The sequence below is a fragment of the Hoplias malabaricus genome, chromosome 14, assembly GCF_029633855.1.
Source record: "Hoplias malabaricus isolate fHopMal1 chromosome 14, fHopMal1.hap1, whole genome shotgun sequence".
NCBI lineage: Eukaryota > Metazoa > Chordata > Actinopteri > Characiformes > Erythrinidae > Hoplias > Hoplias malabaricus.
Window position 1 is genome coordinate 25,576,948 of NC_089813.1, and position 23,231 is coordinate 25,600,178.

At 36.5% G+C, this 23,231-nt stretch overlaps 1 protein-coding gene across 2 annotated transcripts; it reads right to left on the reverse strand.

Moving 5' to 3' along the window:
* Positions 1-1,750: 1,750 nt before the first annotated feature.
* Positions 1,751-21,642, reverse strand: snx2 (sorting nexin 2). 2 transcript variants are annotated; one of them, XM_066644145.1, is made up of 15 exons: positions 21,218-21,642; positions 18,516-18,630; positions 17,548-17,690; positions 13,170-13,239; positions 12,400-12,443; positions 12,171-12,312; positions 11,948-12,026; positions 10,506-10,581; positions 9,269-9,382; positions 8,882-8,975; positions 6,824-7,029; positions 5,821-5,964; positions 4,153-4,233; positions 2,655-2,726; positions 1,751-2,563 (listed from the first exon to the last, which is right to left on the reverse strand). In XM_066644145.1, the coding sequence occupies exons 1-15, from the start codon at positions 21,329-21,331 to the stop codon at positions 2,513-2,515; spliced, it is 1,545 nt and encodes a 514-aa protein (XP_066500242.1). In that variant the 5' UTR covers positions 21,332-21,642; the 3' UTR covers positions 1,751-2,512. The 2 variants fall into 2 exon arrangements, with proteins under 2 accessions (XP_066500242.1, XP_066500241.1); XM_066644144.1 differs by having other exon boundaries at positions 17,548-17,693; positions 21,218-21,634.
* Between the last annotated feature and the right edge of the window lie 1,589 nt (positions 21,643-23,231).

Below are 23,231 nucleotides of genomic sequence, written 5' to 3' on the forward strand. Positions count from 1 at the left end.
AGAAATGTAACCTGATACTCTATGAAGCAAAGCGGCAGACATATATAAATTCTATGTAGAAATACTCCAAAGTTAATCTTGGATTTGTTTATTTGCAGCTCCATAAAATTTTAAAATTCTGTATATTTATGGAAAATTTATAAATAATGTGGAAATGATTTCTTTATACATTTGTCAGTTGACAGTCAAAGCTTCCAAAAAATAAACAATTGACATATTCATGTTTTATTGCATTCTACAATGTCACAGACCTTAAAAAATGGGATTTTGTATATTTATTGAAACCACAAACATATTAAGTATTAAACTGAATATCCACAAACAAAAATAAACCAGCTCTGCTACTTGTTTGTGGCCAAAGATTGAATCATTTCACAGTAGTTTATTGAATACAATATTTCTACTGAAAACACCTGTGCTAAAACAGAATTTTGTCATCACACATTCTCAGTAATGTCATTAGAGGCATTTCCACAGAGGAGTCCTATAGGAGGAGATGGAGACAGTGCTCATAATGATATCCTGCACTGAAGCACTTGCTCAAAGACACACTACCCCTTATGCAGCATCTGATTCTGACAGCTTGTCAATATGACAGAGGCAATGCGAAGGAACGTGTGCCTGAGTTTTTGACAGCACTTTAGAGATGTATATGCAAAGTGAAGAGGCACCTGACAGGATATTGTGGACAATTTCTTTCATTTCTCAGTTAAACAAATGTTGAAAGGGTAGTGTTTTTCTGGGTAATTCATGTGTGACTACCCCTGGTAGAATTAAGACAAGAAAATGCCATCATTGAAAATGGAACATATTCATAAACTATTACACTTACAGACAGTGGCAGGCATATCCTTTACACACACACACACACACATATATACATATATGAACTTAACATATATGAAGTAAGGAAATTTGCATTGCATTGGCAGAGAGGATTTGGCAAATTTTTCATGGGCACAACCCACATACTCAGCTCTACTGCTCATCCCAGAAATGCATATTCCTTACAAATGTGGCACCAGTTAAAAGGGAAATTAACAGGCTTTCCCATTATTAAAATTTATTGCCAAGAAGCATTGTTACAACAAATAATCTACCAAACACAAATCTCCTTAATCAGGACACCCACAGAGCAGGTATGATGACGAGCCTGCATTGTGCTGGTACAAGTGGATCAGACACAGCAGTGCTAGTGTTTATAAACTGTGTCCATTCACTGTCCACTCTGTTAGACACACCTACCTCGTTGGTCCACCTTGTAGATGTAAAGTAAGAGTCAGCAGCTCATCAGTTGCTGTGAATTTAGTTTGTTGTCCAATAGTCCTACATCAGTGGGCAAGATGCCGTTGGCTGGATATTTTTGATTGGTGGACTATTCACAGTCCAGCAGTGACACTGGGGGCTTTGACAACTCTAGCAGCACTGCTGCGTCTGATCCACTCATACCAGCGCAACACACTAACACACCACCACCAGGTCAGTGTCACCCCAGCACTTAGAATGATCCACCACCCAAATCATACCTGCTTTGTGGGGGTCCTGATCATTGAAGAACAGGGTGAAAGGGGGATAAGTATGCAGAGCAAGAGTCTGTAATTTTAGAACTATGAAGTGCTCCTGCATGGTCTATGTATGACCTACACACACACACACACACACTTTAATATATTAAGGATAAATTAAACAGGAGACAATGAAAACATGATAAATAAAAGAAGATACACATTTAATACTGAAGTACATTCCTTTATTTGAATTTCAGCATTGTTGCACAGGAATGTAATGTAAAAAAATTCATGAATTAAAAAAAAAAATTAACATTGCTTTAAAATAAATCTCAGATCTTCACTGTTCCAAAATTTTCAGGCTAAGAGGCAAAATAAAAAATATATATGCATGTGTATACAGCTGCAATTAGCGGCACTGGGTCCAAGTACTATAGCATGACACTGTACGCCGTATAAAAAGGGCACAGGAGAAAAATCACTGATTCATGTAGCAAACAAAAACAAACTTAATTTGTTCAAATGACAGAAATGTAGTGTGAAAATTGAAAATAACAGGAGATGAACACATGCTTTCTCTCAAAGGCTATCCCCATCTGGATCATTGCCTATTGGGAAAAGAAAAACTGCTGGATTTCAGTCTGGAATTAACTGATGTTTAAGTGCTGGCAACAAAATAATCACAGAGTTCCCATGGTACTTGAAACCCTCTTCTAAGACAGATATTAGTGTATCAATAAGCAGGAAGTGCAATGCTTCTTCACCAGTGCCAGTTTCCTCTTCCAGAACAAACCTTAAGCAGGCGGTCTGCTTAAGACACCAAAAATTAAAAAGTAGGGACGGAACAATTAAAAGATTCATAGTGTTTTTTATTAGAGTGGTATTGAACTTCATTAAGTCTGTGCATCTTTTTTGCATGATTAGGCTGTACATTAAATGAGAGGGGGGGGGCAACAACAATGCGATAAATCAGTCCTAATACATCTCTGCAGGGGTTTGTGGGCTTATGCAATAGCTTTGGCTTCAGGCAGGAATGCTTCCCAGTATTTTATCAGCTGTAAACAAAGGCAAAAATTAATTAATCTAAAAACAGGAGATTTCCCATAATAGAACTATGTTTTTACTTAAGAAAATAAAAATGCTTACCTGCTGCTGTGTATGTACTAGTGACTCTAGATATTTAATGATGACAAGTTTGAAGTCCTTCACTCTTTGTTTCTATGGAACAGAAACAATGTGCGGCAAGTTAAGAAGATCATAATATTCCAATGTTTTCAAAACCATATATATATATATATATATATATATATATATATATATATATATATATATATATATATATATATATATATATATATATATATATATATATAACACTGTATATAATAAAATTAAGCCACAAGAGAGTGATTTTATCAAGATAAGGCATGTTCTAAAATTCCATACTTGTGCCAAAACTACAACTCGGCCTCTAATTAATTTATCCTTTGTATTTAGAAACTCTTAAATGAAAACAGGTAAAGTTCCTCATAAATGCTCACTATGACAGGAAAGAATACACTGCGTCACAGCTGGCTGCATATAGGGAACATGAGCAGAGAACTAGGTCATGCAGCAATTGAAGAAGTTGGCCTGGTTTAATTAATGACATGTGCATCATGGTGCATCATGAACATCAATAGGTGGCACCATACTGAATACTGAAATATTCATTACTGAAATGCAAGACGGCAGGAAAGTTTTGATGTTCTAGACAGTGTTCTACTGTGAAACCTTGGCTCCTGGCATTCATGTGGGTGTTAATTTGACACAGAACACCTACCAAAGCATTGCTGAAGAACAAGTAAACCTCTTGGCAACAGTATCCGCTAATGGCACTGGTCTCTTTCAGGAGGACAATGTATCCTTTCACATAGCAAAAATTGTACTGAGTTTTAGGACCATGGCAAGGTTCAAGGTGTTGACTGGCCTTCAACTATCCCAGATCTCAATCCACAAGACAGTGTCAGACATCTTGTGACATTTGTGCCATGATGGGCATGGAGTTTTGGCAGCACAAAGGTACCTACATTATATTAATCAGATGATTTAATAATATGTCTGATCAGGGTATACAGTATATAGTCTAAGCTATGTGTATAGAGTATTTAACAATATTTTCTTAAAGATTATATTTTTTAAAGAAATAAATGCTTGTAAGCATGTGTTGGTTTTAATCTTAATACAAATAAAAATATAATGATCAATAAATATATTTTCATAGTTGTTTAGCTTTGTACAAGTAAAGGAAATAGCTTCAAAGTTATACCAGCAAACAAACAAATGAAGATGTATTTTAAACACAATGCATTGTCTTTGATGATTTTGAAATGATGTCTTACATCACACCTTAAACTTGGTGTAATCAAATTATACCACACAATATTGTGGCTTATTGCTTAACTATACTAGTTAGGGACTGTCTCACAAATTGCGCCATTTCTCACAACTAGGGACCACTCTACAAGGGCATATTATTATTCTATGCATAAATGACAATTTGTGTCCTGGTTAAGGTCTAATTCAATAAAAACAAACAAACTGAAAATACTGGATAGTGACATCATGTTGTCACAAAGGTAAAATCTTTGACTTGCCAACTCACCTCGAATCTGCCCACTTCCCGGCGAATATTTTTAGAGATCTGCTCAAAATCTCTCTCTCCCTGCTGTACTTTAGCCTCCCACTAAAACAAGAGCCAAACAGACAAGAGAAGCATCATGTTGACAGATATACTGCACTGTTTGCGTCTTAAGTGCTGTGTGTTTTAGAAACAGGGTTCCTTTGTTCAACTGACTTGACAGGAGAACAGAATAAAAACCCAAAACAAATAATGATATGAAAAAAGCTATTAGACTGGGAAAAAGATGACATAGAAAAGGTACATCAAGTATTTTTTCCCCCAATAAATTCAGGCAAATTATTAGTTTCAGTAGTAATCATTATAACTGTATGAAATTCATAATATGATAAGAAATGGAACAGTAGGGTATTTTAGGAAATGTGAATAGGGAAATGAATATGAAAGAATAAGTTATTGCTTGATGTACCTTTAAGATACAGAGGTCAGACTGATCCAAAAAAGATCACTACCAGAAATACAAAGTAAATAAATAAATAAATAAATAAATAAATAAAAAGTCATGGTCTAATTCTATTTCAGTGTTACAGAAGTTCATTTGGACCAAAATAAAAAAAAACTAATGAAAAGAATGTTTTTATTATTAATTATAATACACCCTATATTTTGTGATAGACAACATAACAGCAAAGTGGAAAACAAAAATGAACACCACATCTTACAACATTGGAATTTCCAAACAAAAGATTATAAAATTGGAGATTATCAACTCACAGCGACTGTAGTTAGTTGATAACCTGTTCATGATTATTATGTTGCGCTCGTGTTTCATTTAAATGGAAAAGCATGGCAAATACCAAGTAAGTCATTATCAGCATGGAGAGATAAATCTGATACATGTTATGCCAGTGGGGACGTGTATTAAATGGACTACATCTGATGGGAGAAAGCAAAAGAATCAGAGCCAAGGGTCCTACCTCCTCAATCTCCTTTTGTGGGGCATGACAGGGAAAATGTAGAAATTAAAAAAGAGAGGCTGATAATGTTCTGTGGTTAAAGAAATCAATAACTCATGAACTCATATCAAGTGGAAAGGCAGCTTCTGAGGACATATGAATGAAATAAAGCAAGAGAAAGGCAGCATGCTTCACCATCATCAATGTCAGCACTAGTGTTGATGCTGACAACAATTGGACGTGTGGGGCATCAACTTAGCCTTATTTCCTGTCATACATTTCAGAGACAACAAGACATATATTCTTGAACAGAAAGAAGTTACGGTGAAAGATAGCATTAGATCTTGTATTAATCTATCTTGTATTGTTTTGGATTGCAAAAGAGAGAGCGTGAGTACTGTGCTCCCAATTCCAGTTCTGGTGACCCCACACTGAACAACATTTTGTCTTTTCCTTCATCTATTACACCTGATTCAACATATTAATCTGTTCACCCGCTCCTAATGGGCTGGGTCAGGTGTGTTACACATTCAAACTACATTTGCAGGTGTAGGTGCTGTTTGCCTTCCTTTCCTCAGAAAGCTTACTTTGTTGTAACTAGGCTAACCAAATTGGCTGTGTGCAACTAGTCTGGTCTGACCATTCTAATCATACATCTTTTCCTGCTGAAAAGTTCATTCGGATAACTATTTTTAACATACACAGAGTTTATTAATATGCTGCTAATTTTATTTACCTCCTTTATTTCTTCCTTGGCCTGCTGGAGTTTATCTGGCTTGTTGGTGTACTGTAGCTTAGCTTCAGCTTCCCTCTTCCTCTGCAGCATGACCTGGGCATCTTGCCACTTGGACCACGTTTTCATGCGCTGGTCAAACACACCCTGGCAGCATAAAGAGACTTAAGTGTCAGGTTTATGCAGGGTCAAGAAGCAAGGATCTTTTGAAACCCATTGCTCTTTGCTTCACAGAATACAGAGCAATAGTTTAAGAACCTAGTCGGCAAAGATCTTTTCCAAAACTTTCCCTGGTCCCTTGTTCATGCAAATGGTTTTCGTTATAATGCCTTAATAGATTTTCCTACGGCTGAAGAATAGGTCAATATTACCACATAATTATAAGAATAAGCTAAATTTAACATCTCTCTGCAATGACATCAGCATCTTTAACCAGTTTCAAGGGCCTCTGGGCTGCCGAGTGCCTTCACAACACTACACTGACAAAAAGAGTACACAGCCGAGGCAGGACAGACCCTAACCTTTGCACAAGCAACAATGTGTCTTTGGTCTTCGAATACACCAAATAAAAAATAATTCTGCATTAACATGTGTATTCTCTGCACACCTATAAAATCAACAAAATATTTAAACATTTACATCTTATCCAGAGAAACTTAGAATTTCATTGCTGTCTGAAGAGAAAGATGCATCTCCAAATTAGTAACTTCATAGAAGGAAAAAACCCTTAACTTTCAAATAAAGGTCAATGTAAATAGATTTTTTTTTTCAGCATTTCTATTTTGCACTCATTATAAGCACAGGCCCCGATTTAATTTCTATTTTACTCATGGATTCAAACTGATAAAATATTTTCTCCTGGAGCTGGAAATCCAAGCATAATCTGCCATGTGGGAACACCATTTTTTCCCCCCAACTACTAACAATTTGAACAGACACACAAAAATATTTGCATATGACTAAGGTTTATAAAGTGTTATCAACCTGACCTATGAGATGTGCTCACCTTGACAGCAGTGATGAGGCGAACATAGTCACCCAGCAGCTCTGAGAACAGGTAGAAATCAGCGTAGGCCTGTTCCTGATGCAGCTGATCAATCTTCTCCTCCACCTCAGCCAGCTGGGACAGGGCCCGAGACAGAGCTGTGTGGTCCTCAGAGTTCCCCAGCATAGCAGCACTCTTCGCGAATGATGCAGTATTCACAGATAATTCTGCAAACAGGTGGATAAATACTAACTGCATGCTGGCGATACCAAAAATGACCTGATGTACCAACTCTAAAGGTAAATAAGTGCCATTTCCTATAATTTACAATTAGTTACTAGACATGCTTTTGTACAAGAAAAGAGTGGTCAAGCTATATGGTGTGTCATTGCCTTATATTAAATAAAGCTAATTAGGCTAACTGGCATTTGTATTTTGTAAACAAGTTACTCGTGGGCAGCTGCCAGTTTCCACTCTATGATGTCATGGTAATAAAATTCCCCAGCAATTCAAATCTAAGTATTCTCATCCAAAATAAAGGTGAGACAAAAATATTTAGCAGTAAAATGAATTAGGGACTAGCCAGGATGAAAAGGTTTATTAAGAGTTATGATGTCACAACTCTTAAACATAAACAGACAGTCTATATATAAATAATACAGCAAAGGGTTCGCAGTGCTTTGCCATTTTGGTTTCTGTTAGTTATATTATTACAGACTACAGAGGTTCTTAACCTGGGGTCACAAGAGTATTTCTACAAAAATATAAACAGGATCAAAACAATGCATAGTCCTTCTGGATTGGTTGCAAATGGTGTTGCTATTTTATGCCACAGTGAATCATCATTTCTCACTAAACTCCTTATTTTCATACGTTTCTACAGAAGAAAAAAACAGAAATCAAAGTGAAAGGAAACATGCTCTACAGGTTCCTGCTGCTGCATTGGCATCCTGTATTTAATTAACAGATAACAGTTGGTGTGCATCATTTTTGTTTTGACTGCACTTTAAAAAGATATCTGCAGATTCTCTCCTGAACATGTGACTTGTATGGCGTGCCATAGTGATGCATCAAAGTGATTTTAATTGAAAGATTCATTTTTAATAGGTTTTTCTATATTGCAGCCTTAGTTACTCAGTTACTTACTTGTATAATTACTCACAAACACTACTCATTGTGCCTGTGGACATAAATAGCAGGTCTGAACTTGTTGCCATCTTACTAAGGAAGCTAGGGGATAGAGAAAATTTGTCATCCCAATAAGAGGTCATACTGTCAACAAGGTTAATATCTCCTCCTGCTGTGGTATAGTTAAATATATATCTAAGTTCTCCCCAGTTATCATCTGCAGATCCCACAAGAGTGGGATTTATTTTATATAAACAAAGAAAAATTTATTGGCCTTTTGATCGTCTCCACTTCATTTACATCTTGGTTTGGGGGATCAAAGTTGTGTGTCTGCATATCACCTTAAGGGGGTTCTGGTCAGGGTGAATCACCTATAATTAACAACCCTATACTTAACCAAATTCAGATTGCTTCATTTCAAAACAGCACAGACCAACATGTCTTAGGAGTTACTGTGTACCTCTTCCAATAAAACACCTCTGCTTACTAACCAGTGCTTTCTGACGTAGAACATACAACATCAGGGGTCTAAATTGATCACAATACTGGTCCAGTTATCAGAATGGATGGATGGTATAAATTTACAACACTAGCAATACTGATAAAAACCTCTATTCATCAATATCACAAATACTATTGAGCAAATAATACATTGGTCAAATACTGAAAAAAACATACTTTTAAAATTACTTATTTATATTTAAATCTATATTAGCATAATAATAATAATAATAATTTATTATTTTTATTATATAAATATATTATTATTATTATTATTATTATTATTATTATTATAGGGGTTACACCCTATAACAAAATACATGATTTTTGGAACTGTATCATACAGTAAGTTTATATGCATTTTCTTTACAGTGTATTAGTAAATAACCTAATCCAGCTGTTAAATTTCTTTCTTTCTCCTTGTAACTGGTACACTATTTCATGTTTTACCTTTCCTGTGACACACCAATGACTCCACACTAGCGTGCAGTTTTCTGAGCTGGATGTCAAGGTTCTCAAACTGCTGTTGTTTCTCCTCAAACCACTTAATACAGACAAAGAAAATGTCAAAAAAAGCTTTGAAGATAAGTTTGAAATAAAGAATACAAATCTGAAATGCTAATAAATACAAAAGTTACAAAATACACCAAATATACATACAAGATTCAGAAAGACAGTATTGTTCTAGTCTATAGTGCATTCTAAGCATAGAGGAGGGGTAAGAGACACATGCCTCCACACCATCTCTCTCTCTCTCACTCTCTGATCTTAGGATTCAAGCCAAAGAGCGGCTCATTAATTCGTCTCATTATTCAAGTCCAAAAATCAGCCCCTTACCGCATCCGATTCATTCATCTTGATTGTCATTTTGTTGACAGCGTCGGCCGCTTTGTTTACCATCCTCAATATTCCGGCCCCACTCAGTGCCTGGGTGCTAACTGCTCTCGGCAGCTGGGATAAAATGACAAATAAGGGCAAACAAACCGGTTAACAGGCCGAGGCCTGGACCCAATCCCACAGGGAGCCTCACACCCTCCTTCCCCAACAGCCTAAGCCTGGACCAAGAGAAGCCTGGGGTTTTCTCCACTCCCATACATTTCAATGCTGGATCCAATTTAAGGCAATTTCGCCTGTGGAAAACTCTCTAAGGGCCAACAAGCAAAAATAGCTTTCAATTGCCCTCAGACCGTTTAGCCTTCGTACAATCACTGACGTCCTGCATTACAATTGCATTAATATAGCTTTCCTCAGGATTGCTGTAAAACCCTGAGAAATGACCTAAGGGTTACTGACCTGAACTCTATATCACTACTGGACATTTAAGGGAATGGGTTTTGGTGAGGGTTTATTATTATTACCATGCACAACAACAGCAAAAAAAAAAAAACCAAAAAAACCCAGCATTATATTGCTAAATATTTGAATGCATCAAAACTGTATACACGTGCACAATGGTTTTCGGACAGAAGGGATGTTGTCTTAAAAAGGCATTTATGTTTCCTTTTGTGCAAACATCAACAAAAGTTTGGCTACCTTCCATTTGGAAGCAAAAGAAGAACAGAGAGATTCACCAGGTCTTTTATTTCTTTTCTTATCTGAGCTACTTAGGAGGATCCAATCATGGTCTTTTACAAATAGGCAAATCTTTATTTTTTTCAACCCAAATGTCTAATTATAGGGACACAGTTGATTTGCCATCTTGGATGTCGCCATACCAATGGCAGAGACAGCAGAGATTGATCAGAGAGATCTCAACTCCAGAGAAATCCAGAAAAAGGTGAAAGCAAATAAAAAATTTTGGATTTCTTGTTTGACCACAATAAATAAATGAATAAACAAACAAACAAACAAATAACAAACTTCATATGCAAGATATCACCAGTACAAATAAATCACAAATAAACTGCACTGTGTGCAAAGTGACTAATAGTTGGAAAGTATTTGAGTTAAGTATTTTGACAAATGTGATACCACATGGTTTTATTCATATAATTGTTAATTTAACAAAATTGATACTATAACTTTTCAAAAAGATTTTATATGTAAGGAAGTACATGAAGATTTCTTACAATACCTCTGAGCTTTCCAGAAACTGAATGACATCAGGGTCTTTTAGAAGTGCAGGGTGGTTCACGGTTCTCATCAAATATCTGTTTGGTAATGTGAATTTAAAAAAAAAAATCGTAAAACTCCTTATTTCAGAGCCAGCAGAAGGTAAATTCACAGCAAATTTTAGTTCTTCAAAGAAGCCACCAACAGAATCAAAGGCATAGAAAAATCGAGCATTTGCGTCAGTATAAACTTTTACACCATCTAAACCAAAAAAACTCTTTCTGCATTAAACATCCTATGTGAGCTGCTGGTATGTTAAGGGCTGCCATCAAGATTCAGTTCTTCAATGGGTGAAGTCTATAAGCTGACATCCGGGACCCCATCCAAGCCGCTGACCTTCACGTCAATCAATGAGCAGATAAAAAGGGCAGAGAAAATGTCAGCGCCTCGCTTAACTTTAATTTTTATTCGATTCATCAGGCGCCGCAAAAAACCAGCGAACAACAGCAAATCAACCACGAACTGAAACACGTGGCAAAGCTCAGGAGAAAACTGCCAGCTCCTGCCTCCTTCCACTGACAGCAACAAACCCTCTTGAGCTTGGTGATAATTATTTATCTAATACTTGTTGGTTAACCTTTTATCCACAAAAGACCAGAACAAGAATGCTCTTTCCACCTGAATCACTTTGGGTTAAAAAAAAAAAAAAGTAAGTCAAGCGCATTGAGAAAGAAACCGACTTACACCAAGGGAAAGAGGGTTTTTTCCACTGTATGATAACAGTATCAATAAAATTTTTGATTTTTTGATTTTTTTTTTTAAACATTTCATCTTTCCCAAATTTCTCATCATAACATCAATGGTTAAATATTTTCTTTTGGATGGATTATGGGAAAGATGTTGTACAAATGTGGCTTTTATTTAAATCTAAATATATATTTAAAACTTTAAACTTTAAATATTGATTTATACATTAATTTTGATTATTTGAATACTTTGTTTGAATTGATATGCTATAAGTGAAACTGGAAAGCTTGCGCAAGAAGTCCTTGCATTCTTCTGAACTCCCTGCCAGACTGATCCAGTTTACATAGGGTGTGGTACTTAGTTGATGGCTCTGTCAGGTGTGTTTCACTATGTCTATGAAAGAAGGCCTCCATTTATTATGATGGAGATAAAAGGGGCCATTGTATAAATAATCCTACACTGTGATCAAAATTAAGGCACATGTCTGTATGCTCTTGAATCTGTGTTGTATTTTGATTGTCCATAAAAATGTTGGTAATTAAGCAAAACAATAAATAATCAAAACAGTACTGAAATATTTGTTAAAAATTATATTTATTTCAATATATAAATGTCACAATATTAATTTTTCAGGTTTCTGATACTACAATATTTAGAGTGTGAAATTTTGTGAAATGTGGTTGTAAAAATATTTTGTATGTTTTTGTTTTAAAATACCTTTCCAAGGCAGATCTTCTTTTCTCTACAAATTCTGCAGATGACAAATCCTCTTTTCCCACCTTGACTTTGGTCATTCCTGAAGTGGTTGAAGTAAATATGACAAACATTTTCATTGGCAAACTTTCTAAATGTCTTTATCAACTCTGAGTAAGCATGCCACACAAGGCTTAGTTTGATGAAGAATCTTCACATTTTTCAGTGAAAGAAAATGTCCACTTACCCACAATGCTTTTCTCTGGTGCAGGAGGGACTATGTAGCCAATGTGCATGTACTTGGAAGCTAATTTACTGTGCAGACCCAAGAAGTCGCTAAACCTCCTTTTTACGGAAAACTCATTTTTGCTGAAAATATTCAGGGATGTCTAGAGGAAAGGAAATAACACATCAACTTCCAAGCTTCTCTACCCAACAATTGCTTCACAATAATCCCTCAAGGGAGCATTCCTTACCTTTGTTGTCACTCTGTAAGCCATGTAAGCATTCATTCCATCACCTGGAAACGAGAAATGCACAGAACACATTGGTAAATAATCCTTTACACCTTTTAAAATAGCTTTAAAAGTCAGAAAACACTTAGATATATGTTCCAAAAAGGGACAAATGTCCCTAGAGAAAAATGTATCTAAAATATTGAACATGTTTGTGCTCTCCCATTATATCAGAATAACCAACAACATTTAGATGGGAGCACTAATGTTCTAAGGACCGTTTCAGGTTGGACTCCTTTCTGAATGAGGCACAACACAGGACAGCCAATCATAAGTCATTTATACTGATTAGATATTAATGCAAAAAAAAGAGTAGCCTGTTTAAGGGATAGATAGACCTTGTAAAGAAATATACAAAAGTAAATGATTTTAGTAAATTAGTTACAAACTACTGACACATTAACAAAATGTAACCATTTAAGGGGGAACTCTGTGCATGTATGGTTGGACACAATTCCTCTTATTATTTTTGTTCATGCTCAAACAGAGCTGTTCGATTTGTGGATGAGGCTTGAGCACCTTTCCTAGGAGAGCTAGGATCCAAATCCTACACCTGATAACATTTGAAAAGGTCTATTGATTTTACACCATGCAGCAACCTCCTGCAAAAGACCTACCCATACAGACCACTCTCAAGAGATGAAAGACTCTGCGGATGCCAAAAGGCTCCCTTTGAAAACATTACAGAACAAGATCAAGAACAGCACAATAAAATGACTGTCTAAACTTACCCACTTTCTCTGGATCAGATACGGTTATCTGCATATCAAATTTGTCCCCGTTTTCTTCTGCTTCTTCATCCTGTGGAATAAATGCTATTAAGTCCAAATAAAAATGTGCAGAAAATCTTTATTTAAATGCATGTATTGTCCAGGTCTACAGTTAACGCTTTACTCTGAAACTGACTCTATATTCATTCTAGAATGGAAAAGAAGTCTTTATGTAAACTGCTGTTAGCTTACTGTTAACATTCCACCAGAAATTCATAGATGCACTTGCATAAACAGTACTTTCATAAAGATGAAATTTTTTCCCCTTCCTTTTTCATATACCTTTTTTTTCTGTGCATTTCCTTTAGCTTGTTTATCATGAAAGTACAAAGAACTTTTGCAGCAATGGATCCAGTAAAACATAAAAGGCCTTATAAACATTAAGTTCTCAGGATAAAGAGTACTCATGGCTAATATTTTGCTGTTAATGTAAATTCTGTTCAGTGTCATGTAGAAATGAAGGACTACGTTGAATTCTTGAACAAGACATTGACCCTAAATTCTTGTTTAATATACCCCAAAGGACTACTAGTAAAAAATAGCATCGTCACAGGCATGTTCTGTATTTTTTTCTCTCTCAAGTTTCTTGTATTAGATACTGTTATCTGCATACTAAAGATGTCATTGTTCCATTCTAGACTTAGGCATAGTCCATGACCAAGATATTAACCTTTAACATTCAAGTTTAATCTAAAATGGCCATATTTTAATACTAACACCCAAATAGAATCCATAAAATTCATGGTAGAAAACGGCAATTTCATAAAAATGTATATTTCCTCATTTGTGACTGAATTTTGACAGTCATCAGAGTTCTGCCATCCTCTGTAGTTCTCCATCCTGAAACATACAGGGCAGTTTACTAGGAAATTAATCTGCACCACAACATGAGTTAGAAATAGGAAATGAGTCTGCAGAGAAATCTGCTGAGATTCTGAATTACACAGACACAGTGATGAAATAATGTGCCAAGACACTTCTAGTGTAATTTGGCAAGCATTTCAAAGAGCGTAAATACTGTGATATCTTATATAGTCTGAGTAGAGCGAAAACAACCTTATTCCAATATCTTTTTTGATATATATCAGTTATGAAAATATCAGTAAATATCAGTTTTGAAACTTGGTGTGTTTCAAAACTGCTGCAAACAAAGTATATGTGGCAATTCTTCCTTTTTTTGTTGCATTACACATATTTCACCAATGAAACAGTCCACTCCCTATACTAGTTCAATTTAAAGCAAAAACAGGGTTTACTCTTTCTTTTATTTCTGTTAATGAACTCAATATCTAGTTCAGAACATATGATCTTTAAAAATCCCACTGGCAAAATTTCTGTATCAAGGAACACACTCAGCTCTGTATACACAAAAACAATCCATCCATCCATTATCTGTAACCGCTTATCCAATTTTAGGGTTGCGGGGGGTCCAGAGCCTACCTGGAATCATCGGGCGCAAGGCAGGAATACACCCTGGAGGGGATGCCAGTCCTTCACAGGGCAACACAGACACACACACATTCACTCATACCTACAGACACTTTCGAGTCGCCAATCCACCTACCAACGTGTGTTTTTGGACTGTGGGAGGAAACCGGAGCACCCGGAGGAAACCCACGCGGAGAACACACCAACTCCTCACAGACAGTCACCCGGAGCGGGAATCGAACCCACAACCTCCAGGTCCCTGGAGCTGTGTGACTGCGACACTAACCTGCTGCGCCACCGTGCCGCCCCACAAAAACAATAGAGCTTGTAATTGGTGACTAATATTTCTAAGTTTAGCAGGGCATTCCACATTTAACCACACCTGGAATATTTTATGGAATAACCACACTAAACAAATCATTGATATGACAACAGAAATCCCATTCTTAATCCTAGAGTTTAATATGGTGTTGACCCACCCTCTACAGCTATGACAGCATCGACTCTTATAGTAAGACTTTAAACAGGGTTTAGGAATGTGTTCATGGGAATTTTAGACCTTTCTTCCAGAAGTGCTTTTGGATAAGAAGGCCTTGCTCGCAGTTCATCCCAAAGTTGTTCTATCAGGTTGAGGTCATGACTCTGAGCAGTTCAATCAAGTTCTTCCACACGAAACTGGCTCATCCATGTCTTTACGGACCTTGCTATGTGCACTGGTGCACAGTCATGTTGGAAAGGATTGGATTTGTCCAAAATTTCTTGGTATGCTGAAGTATTAAGAGTTCCTTTCACTGGAACAAAGGGGCAGAACCCAAGAATGATTACATTGCTTTTTTCAACACTGAGGGATTCGACAGTCATGTAATTAAAGTAATTTTACATAATTTAATTATTTTAGTAGTTTCAGACAAACAAATATTGTGTCATATTTGTGATTTGTTTAATTCTACCATGTAAATTACTGGGTGAACATCCTCCAAGTGTGGTGATTGCTTTTTTGCCAGAAGTAATATTCATATTTGAGAGTATTATAACTTGAATTTATCACTTGCTATGCAGTTGTATACACATGTTCTTTATTATTCATGTTTTAGTTATACCAGGGTAAACTAAAATTTTGTCACATTTTGAATTTTGAATCTGTCTTTGTATGTACATTTTATTTTTATTATATTTTATCATTTACAAATGCTGCCACAGTGTGTCAAACATGGAAAGCTTAATCACAAAAAAAGGACATTTTGTTAATCTCCACTGAAATAATAGACCTTTTTATAACTCTTAACATCGTTAGTCATTATGTATTGCTCAAAACAAGGCTCAATATCAAATTATTTAATTGGTTATAACATAAGCCTGTATCAGTTGCTATTAAAGCTTTTACAATGATTTCAATGCCAATTCAACACCCCTACTTTTGTTTAAATCTTGGGTTGAGTTATTCACTGACTATAACTGACTGCTGACTAATCAAGAAGCAATGATGCATGCTTACAAAAATCAATTTGCACAATCAGCACATAGAATTTCTGTATAAGTGCGTGCCTATTGGCTAGAACTGATAAAATGAATGTCATCTGACACATATCTGAAACAGATGTAATCATACTTGTATAGGGCTATGTAAGATTTTGAACATTCTGCATTGTTGGTGTTCCATGTAAAAATAAGTTGACTCTTGCTCCACACATCAAAAATTTTGTTGTTGATTTTTTTCATATTGGAAAAACAAGACATAACTGAACAAAAATTTAGAAAGGGGCACCAAACTTTAACCAAGATAGTGTGGGATAAACCAAATGACATAACAATTACATAAACATTAAACAGCAATTAGTGTTGGGATCAGAGGTACACAACTATTTTTTGGACTATAAAACAATAATGACATGATGTTTTCATCTGATATATCTTGTAAACATCTGAAATTTTGTTTTATTATACCATGGTTACTATTTTTGGCCATTTTGCCACATTTACTCTGTAGTAATGATGGAGCCTTTTAGGTAGTACATTTTGATACCAGGTAGCATGGTGGCGCAATAGGTATTATTGTTGTCACACAGCTCCAGGGACCGGGGTTTTGAGTCCTGCTATGGGTTTGTGTTTTATCTCAGTCACACATGATGTAACTAATTAAGTCCTTGGTTAATTGCTTCAGGTGTGTTTGAGACAACACCTGATTTGCAGATGTTTGCTCTCATGAGGCATCTTATTTAGGAGGTTGGATACATATGAGAGTGCAATAGTCGTAGTTGTGTTGATCTCTTAATTGTTTTTGACTCGTTTATTGCAAACTGAAAGTCAGCTGAATTTGCAATGGGGTTGAAGTATTTTGATTGCAACTGTAATATTAACTGTTCATTTTGTTTATGCCTACTGCATAATGCTATGAAAAATGATTTGCAGCAACCAGATTTGGGATTAATTAGAACCACAAAGCCATATAAATGGCAAAGAGAAGTTTTTTACAAGTATATTCCATGACCAGAGATGGACTTTAAAACAAAGATAACTTGAGTAGGCTTGTGTTCAACTCAATGTGTTAAAAATGTGAATTATTTTAAAATGGATGGGTCAACATTCATAAAAAGATAAAAATTACTTATAAAAAAAAAGAGATTGTGAAAAGTTGACATTGTATTAGTTGAAGCATTTGGCTGCAGCTGTAGAAATTGCTACAAGTTACTAACATTAGTGTGGCAAATACCTTTCCACAAAACTATATAGGTGATGCAAAAGTATTTATATGCTAATAAATGAATGTTAATTCCCCTTTCTCTTATATAACATATTGTTTAAAAGACTGATATCATAAGGAGTGACAAATATAAGGCCATTAAAACAGAAGAAACCTGGAGAAACCAAATACTTTTTCAGTGTTCTATAACAAGCTTGTAACTTGATTTACCTCATCCAGAGATCTGTCGAACATTGAGGCATCGACTCTTGGAGTGATGATGACTGTAGGAGTGACTGGAGTGATGGCGGGAGATGGACCATCGGACAGAATGGGCTCTCTCTCTGGACTGTCCAGTGACACCTCCTCTGTGGCTTCTTCAGGGGAAAAATGGTGGAGACAAAAGTAGAAACATTCCCCTAATTACAAGTACATATTTAGAAACATCAATCAACATCAGTTCACCTGCTCATCTTCTGTAACAACTTGATCAGTGTCACCGTTGGTCCAACTACCTTGAATTATTGGGAACAAGGCAGGAATACACCATGCAAAGTGTGGCATTCCATCATTGGGCATCTCACACTCACCCAGTTTCTTCCTTTCTATCTCACACACACCTACCTGTGAATAATTTCACAAAGACAATTCACCTACCAACATGTGTTTTCGGAATGTGGTAGGAAAGCAGAGCACCCAGACGAAACACACCAACTCCTCACCAACAGTGACATGATGCAAGGATCGACCCTAGAATCCTGAGAGCCCGGAGCTAAATGCTTATATATATTCGCTCACCCAGTGTTTCTTTCCAAATCAAGGATATAAATTGGTAGTTTGCACCCACACTAGGCTCTACACTAGAAGAATTAACACAAACATTTCTTTAGTTACAAGGACATTAGTGAGTTCAGGTGGAATATTCTAAATCATAGTTGTTTCAACTCAAACCAATGGAACTGGGCTGAGCTCCGTCACTCCAGGTATTGAAGTTCCACTACTCTATGGCAAATTGCTGGGGGGTTTATACCCTACTAACCAATACATTGGATTTCTCCATTAGGCATGGTGGCCTTCAGCCCATGTACAACTGCTCCAGAGCTTCTAACTTAATTTCATGCCTTTCAAAGGAGATTATACTAGCTGTGTGCCAAGTGAGATCCTTCCACAAATTTAAAGTTTAACCACAAATAACACACCAGCAAAAAGGTCCTCTTGGTCATCATCTAATATTATTTCTTGTTTGGGTCCGTTGGAGTTCGTACTGATGTCTTCTGCAGGCAGACTTGCTGGCTCTGGGGACGTCGGGCTGAGCTGAAAGCAAAGCCAGAAGACAAAAATGTAAATTGGATGAAACTGTCTTATGCAAAACCTCCCTTTTTCACTTCTGTATTTTATAGAAACACTTTTCAACCACTGAGGGAAAAAAACATATAGCCATTAATAAGTCATAATAATCATTTCGTAATATACTTAGCATCTAATATTTATGAGTTGCTATCTCATAATAATGACTTACCAACTAATAATTGATTTAATATCTTAAAATATATATTTTGTATAAAGATGAATGGGCACTTCACAATCATAAAAGGATGTCAATTATGAGATGCTGTTATAATTATGGCAAACTTTCTCTTATTTTCACTAACTAAATGGGTGTAATTTTAAGTAGTACAAACAGGCTTCCATAGTAAACATCTCGTAATTAACACATGCTGTTGTTCAAATCCTCACGGAGCTCTGGCAGTTCACTCACAAAGGAGTATCTGCTAACATTTAACATAAGATATGTTCTGAAGGTTAGCTCAAGGAGAACCAAATAAAAGTAGACAAACTGCCTACAGTAATACACTCCATTTGAATATTAGATGGCTTTAATTTAGAGTTCAAATAATACCGAACTGATGTGCTGTCTGGTAGATTGTAAAGGAGCCATTATAGTGTGTATGAGCCTACTCTGAAAGCTACATCAATGAATCAGTATTTTTGCTCTTTTTGGTGGATTAGAAACTTGATTTTAGGTCATGAAAACCATCCCGGAACTGAAAAGGAAGAGAGAACAAGCTGCTTCCTTACAACATTTTACAAGAGCCAAGAGAAATATTATGGTCTCTCACTGACCCTGATTTAATAAACCTTGTTTGAAAAGACAGCTACAAATGTAAACAAAAATCATATTCTGAGCTCTAACTGTATTCATTTGTGACATGTAATATTGGCTTTATAGAGTTAAGGAAAATTAATACAAAACTCATTTGTTTCCAGTAACAACACTAAAAAATGGGGTGTACTCAAATTGTGGTCTTAACAGAGCAAAAATGAGACGTCTGTTGAGCCAAAGGTCAAAAAGACAGACACAAAACATATGCATGTATATATGTATATATAATGTGTCAAATTGAGTATGCAAATAATTACAATACACTTAATACTCTTAATAAAATTATTAATAATAATGTAAATAAAATAAAAGTTAAGATTTTAAGTTATTTGTCATATATTTTCATTCTCCCATTGGATAAGGGATTAGGAACAGGTAGCCCAACTTCTAACACAATTGATCATCTTTGTTTAAAGTGAAAAAAATAAAATGGTACAGAGCTCTACATGGGATTGCTGTCCAATTGTCATTTTAATACATTTCTTAATACTTTTTATTGTAACACTTGTTAAACATCAGTAGGAAATAAAGTCTAAAGCTTTAAGATTATGATTAAGCATGTTCAGTGGATAAAAACAACATAACTGGGTTTATATAAAGTCATGTTCCAACATACATTTTGCCTCAAGCTCTACATAAAACCATATGGAGAGGTCAGTTAATGTTCACACTTTATTTTCCAACAGTGTCATTGACAGACAACATACTGTAAACACTGCAAAGAAAAACTGCTCAAAACAGAACCATATGATATCCTTAAGAGGAAATAAAGGGGGTAACTGTAGGTGACCTCAGGACACCTCTGAGCCTGCCCCCCACCCCCCAATTCTGTTTCCTTCCCTTCTTCTTTTCCCTGCTCCAGAAATGCTGACATGGTAACAAATAATAAAAGAACAACTGACAACTTGGATCAACTGAACTGGATGGCAGTCACATGCTTAGTGCTCTGGTCACCTGTGTAGGCCTGCCTTTTAAAGGGTCCGTATCCAAAATGTTTTCATCCTACATCTCCCACTTACAGTCTTAAAAATATTTTAGTGTGTTTGAGACATGAAAAATGGTAGTCCTATTCATACATGCACAGAATTAATCCAGTACTCCATGTGTAACGTTCCATCGGGAAAAAAATAAGTGGATACTGGGCTGAAACACCATTTAACATCTGCGTGAGCAATTTTTTTTAAAGAGTGAAGTCAGTTATAACTGACTGCAGCTGAATTCTGCAGCTTTTTTTCATATATACAGTAGTGACTGGTGGAATATTAATTTATTGGCAGTTAGCAGCTCTTCTGTCAGCTGTATTTACTCGGACATTAAGTGATAAATATGGAATGTTTATAACAGATCTGAAAACAAAACAAGATTTACCTACTTATTTTCTTTAATTATTTATTGTCTTTACAATTTCAAAAGCTGCCTGTCGACGTGACACTCGTATTTTTGAGTCTGCGTTTACAGATGGCAGAGTGGATGTTCACTACCGAGGCCCGCGCATGCGCGCTGCAGAACCTATATGTGGGGTTTGATTACATTTCAATGAATTGTTGTTGACCAAGCTGTAATTTCATCCCCTTTATTCTGAGTGAGGAAAATGCTGAAATGTCGATTAAACTCCTCTCTCGAGTTAAGAGGAGGGTTTTTGGTCACTGGTAGCCGCGTGTTGTTGACTTTAAGAGCGGTGACTATGCTAAGCTTTGTGTGTGTGACAGTGTAGGGCTGAGCTTCTGCGGCTCTTACCTGCTCCAGAGTAGACACGGTGCTGATAAAAAGGTCTTCTCCCTCCTCCTCCACTTCTCTAAAATGGGTCTGAGCCGTGTCTCCCAGCGGCGGAGGCTCTCTCTGTGCCGCCATCTTCTTCTCCGCAGTAAAAGCCGAGCAGACTGGGTCTGGAGTCAGGAGCTCTCCCTCTGAATCATGTGATTCAGGAACTGTTCAGTCTTATGACAATTGTGGCGCTTTTCATTGAGCTCCTGCTCCGCCCTGACACTTGCAGCGCACTGATAACCACTAGGTCAGGCCTCAGTGTGGATAAACAACAGAAACAACTATACCGTTGGAAGATGACGAGGATGATCAAAATCAAAGCAATCAGACCATGTCTGGGGTCCGGAATATCAATCACTATAATGTAATTCTTTAGACCATGGGTCCCCTATTTGGGTAGAAGGATGAAAAAAAATATTTTTTAAATTTTATATTAAAATAACATACAAGTCATTGAAACACTGAATAGCAATCCCTTTGGAGAATTGTGTTAAACCTGATTGTGCATGTGAGTGAGTTACAGTTAGCGGTTTCCATGATGATTTTCTAGAAAAGGTTCAGTAAAACAATAATCTATTATTTGCTCATTCTCATGAGCCTTTATTTAACTAACAACTGTACAAAGACAAGATTTCCAATAAATAACTTGAATGTATTTTGTAAATGTATACAAATGTAACATTTGATAACTCTCAAAAAAAGCTGTGAAAGGGCAAAAGGCAAAATAAGGCTGAAAACTGTACATAATACTACAGTTACAGTTTTGAAAAAAATCAATACAAAAATGTATAAAATGAGCATCCACAAAAGGCCTGTTTATTTTTTTTTTATTTTTTTTTTTTTTTTGCAAGTAGGGTCTTTACCATATATATGAGGTATAATGTTTTGAAGATATTTAGGAAATGCAGAAAACTCAGTCCATGTAGGGCTCAGTCAGACACCTCTGTCAAATGAGTGAAATTTGAGCCCACAAATGACAATACAGGAGTAACTTTTATTAAAACTCTGGTAAATATAGCCACATGGGCTCAGAAGTATTTCAGAAGTCTGATGTCACTTAACATAGTCTGCCAGTACATCAAAAGTGCAAGCTGAAACTTATTACAAAAGGAGAAGGTCATACATCAATTCTATGCAGAAATGCTGCTGAGGTCCACTGGGCCCAAGCCCATCTCAGTCCAAAAGAGAGAAGGAACATGTGCTATAGTCAGGTGAGTCTTTGTTTCAGCTTATTTGTGGGAAAAAAATAATCTTGAGTTCTCTGTGCCAAATATAAAAAGGACTATTCAGACAGCTGTCCCTGAAAGGTGCAAAAGTCAATATGTTATGTATAGGGTGCATCAGTGCCCATGGCGTGGATGACTTGCATGTGTCAAGGTACCATTAATGTGGAGGTGGGATTTTAGAGAGAAGTATGTTGCCATCAAGCAGTGTATTTTCCTTGGAGGTCAATGGTTATTTCAGCAAGACTATGCACAGATGCACATGCTACAACAGCATGGCTTTGTATACGCAGAGTGTGTGTGCTTCATTGACCTGCCTGCACTACAGACCTGTCACCTATGTCAAATCATGAAATTACATCTAATCAGGTTGGTTAGTGAAAATCATGGAAATTTAGACTCTACCGTTGTCAGTTAAATATAGGTGTACGAATATCTTATTACATTTTCTAGAAACTGGGTTGTACTCATTCATTGTCTGTAACTGATTATCCAGTTCAGGGTTTCGGTGGGTCTGGAGCCTACCTGGAATCATTGGGCGCAAGGCAGGAACTCAACCTGAAGGGGGTGCCAGACCTTCACAGGGCAACACACACACTCACACTCTCACTCACACCTGTGGACACTTTTGAGTCACCAATCCACCTACAAGCGTGTGGGGGTTTTTTGGACCGTGGGAGGAAACCGGAGCACCCGGAGGAAAACCATGCGGACATGAGTAGAACACACCAAACTCATCACAGACAGTCACCCAGAGCGGTACT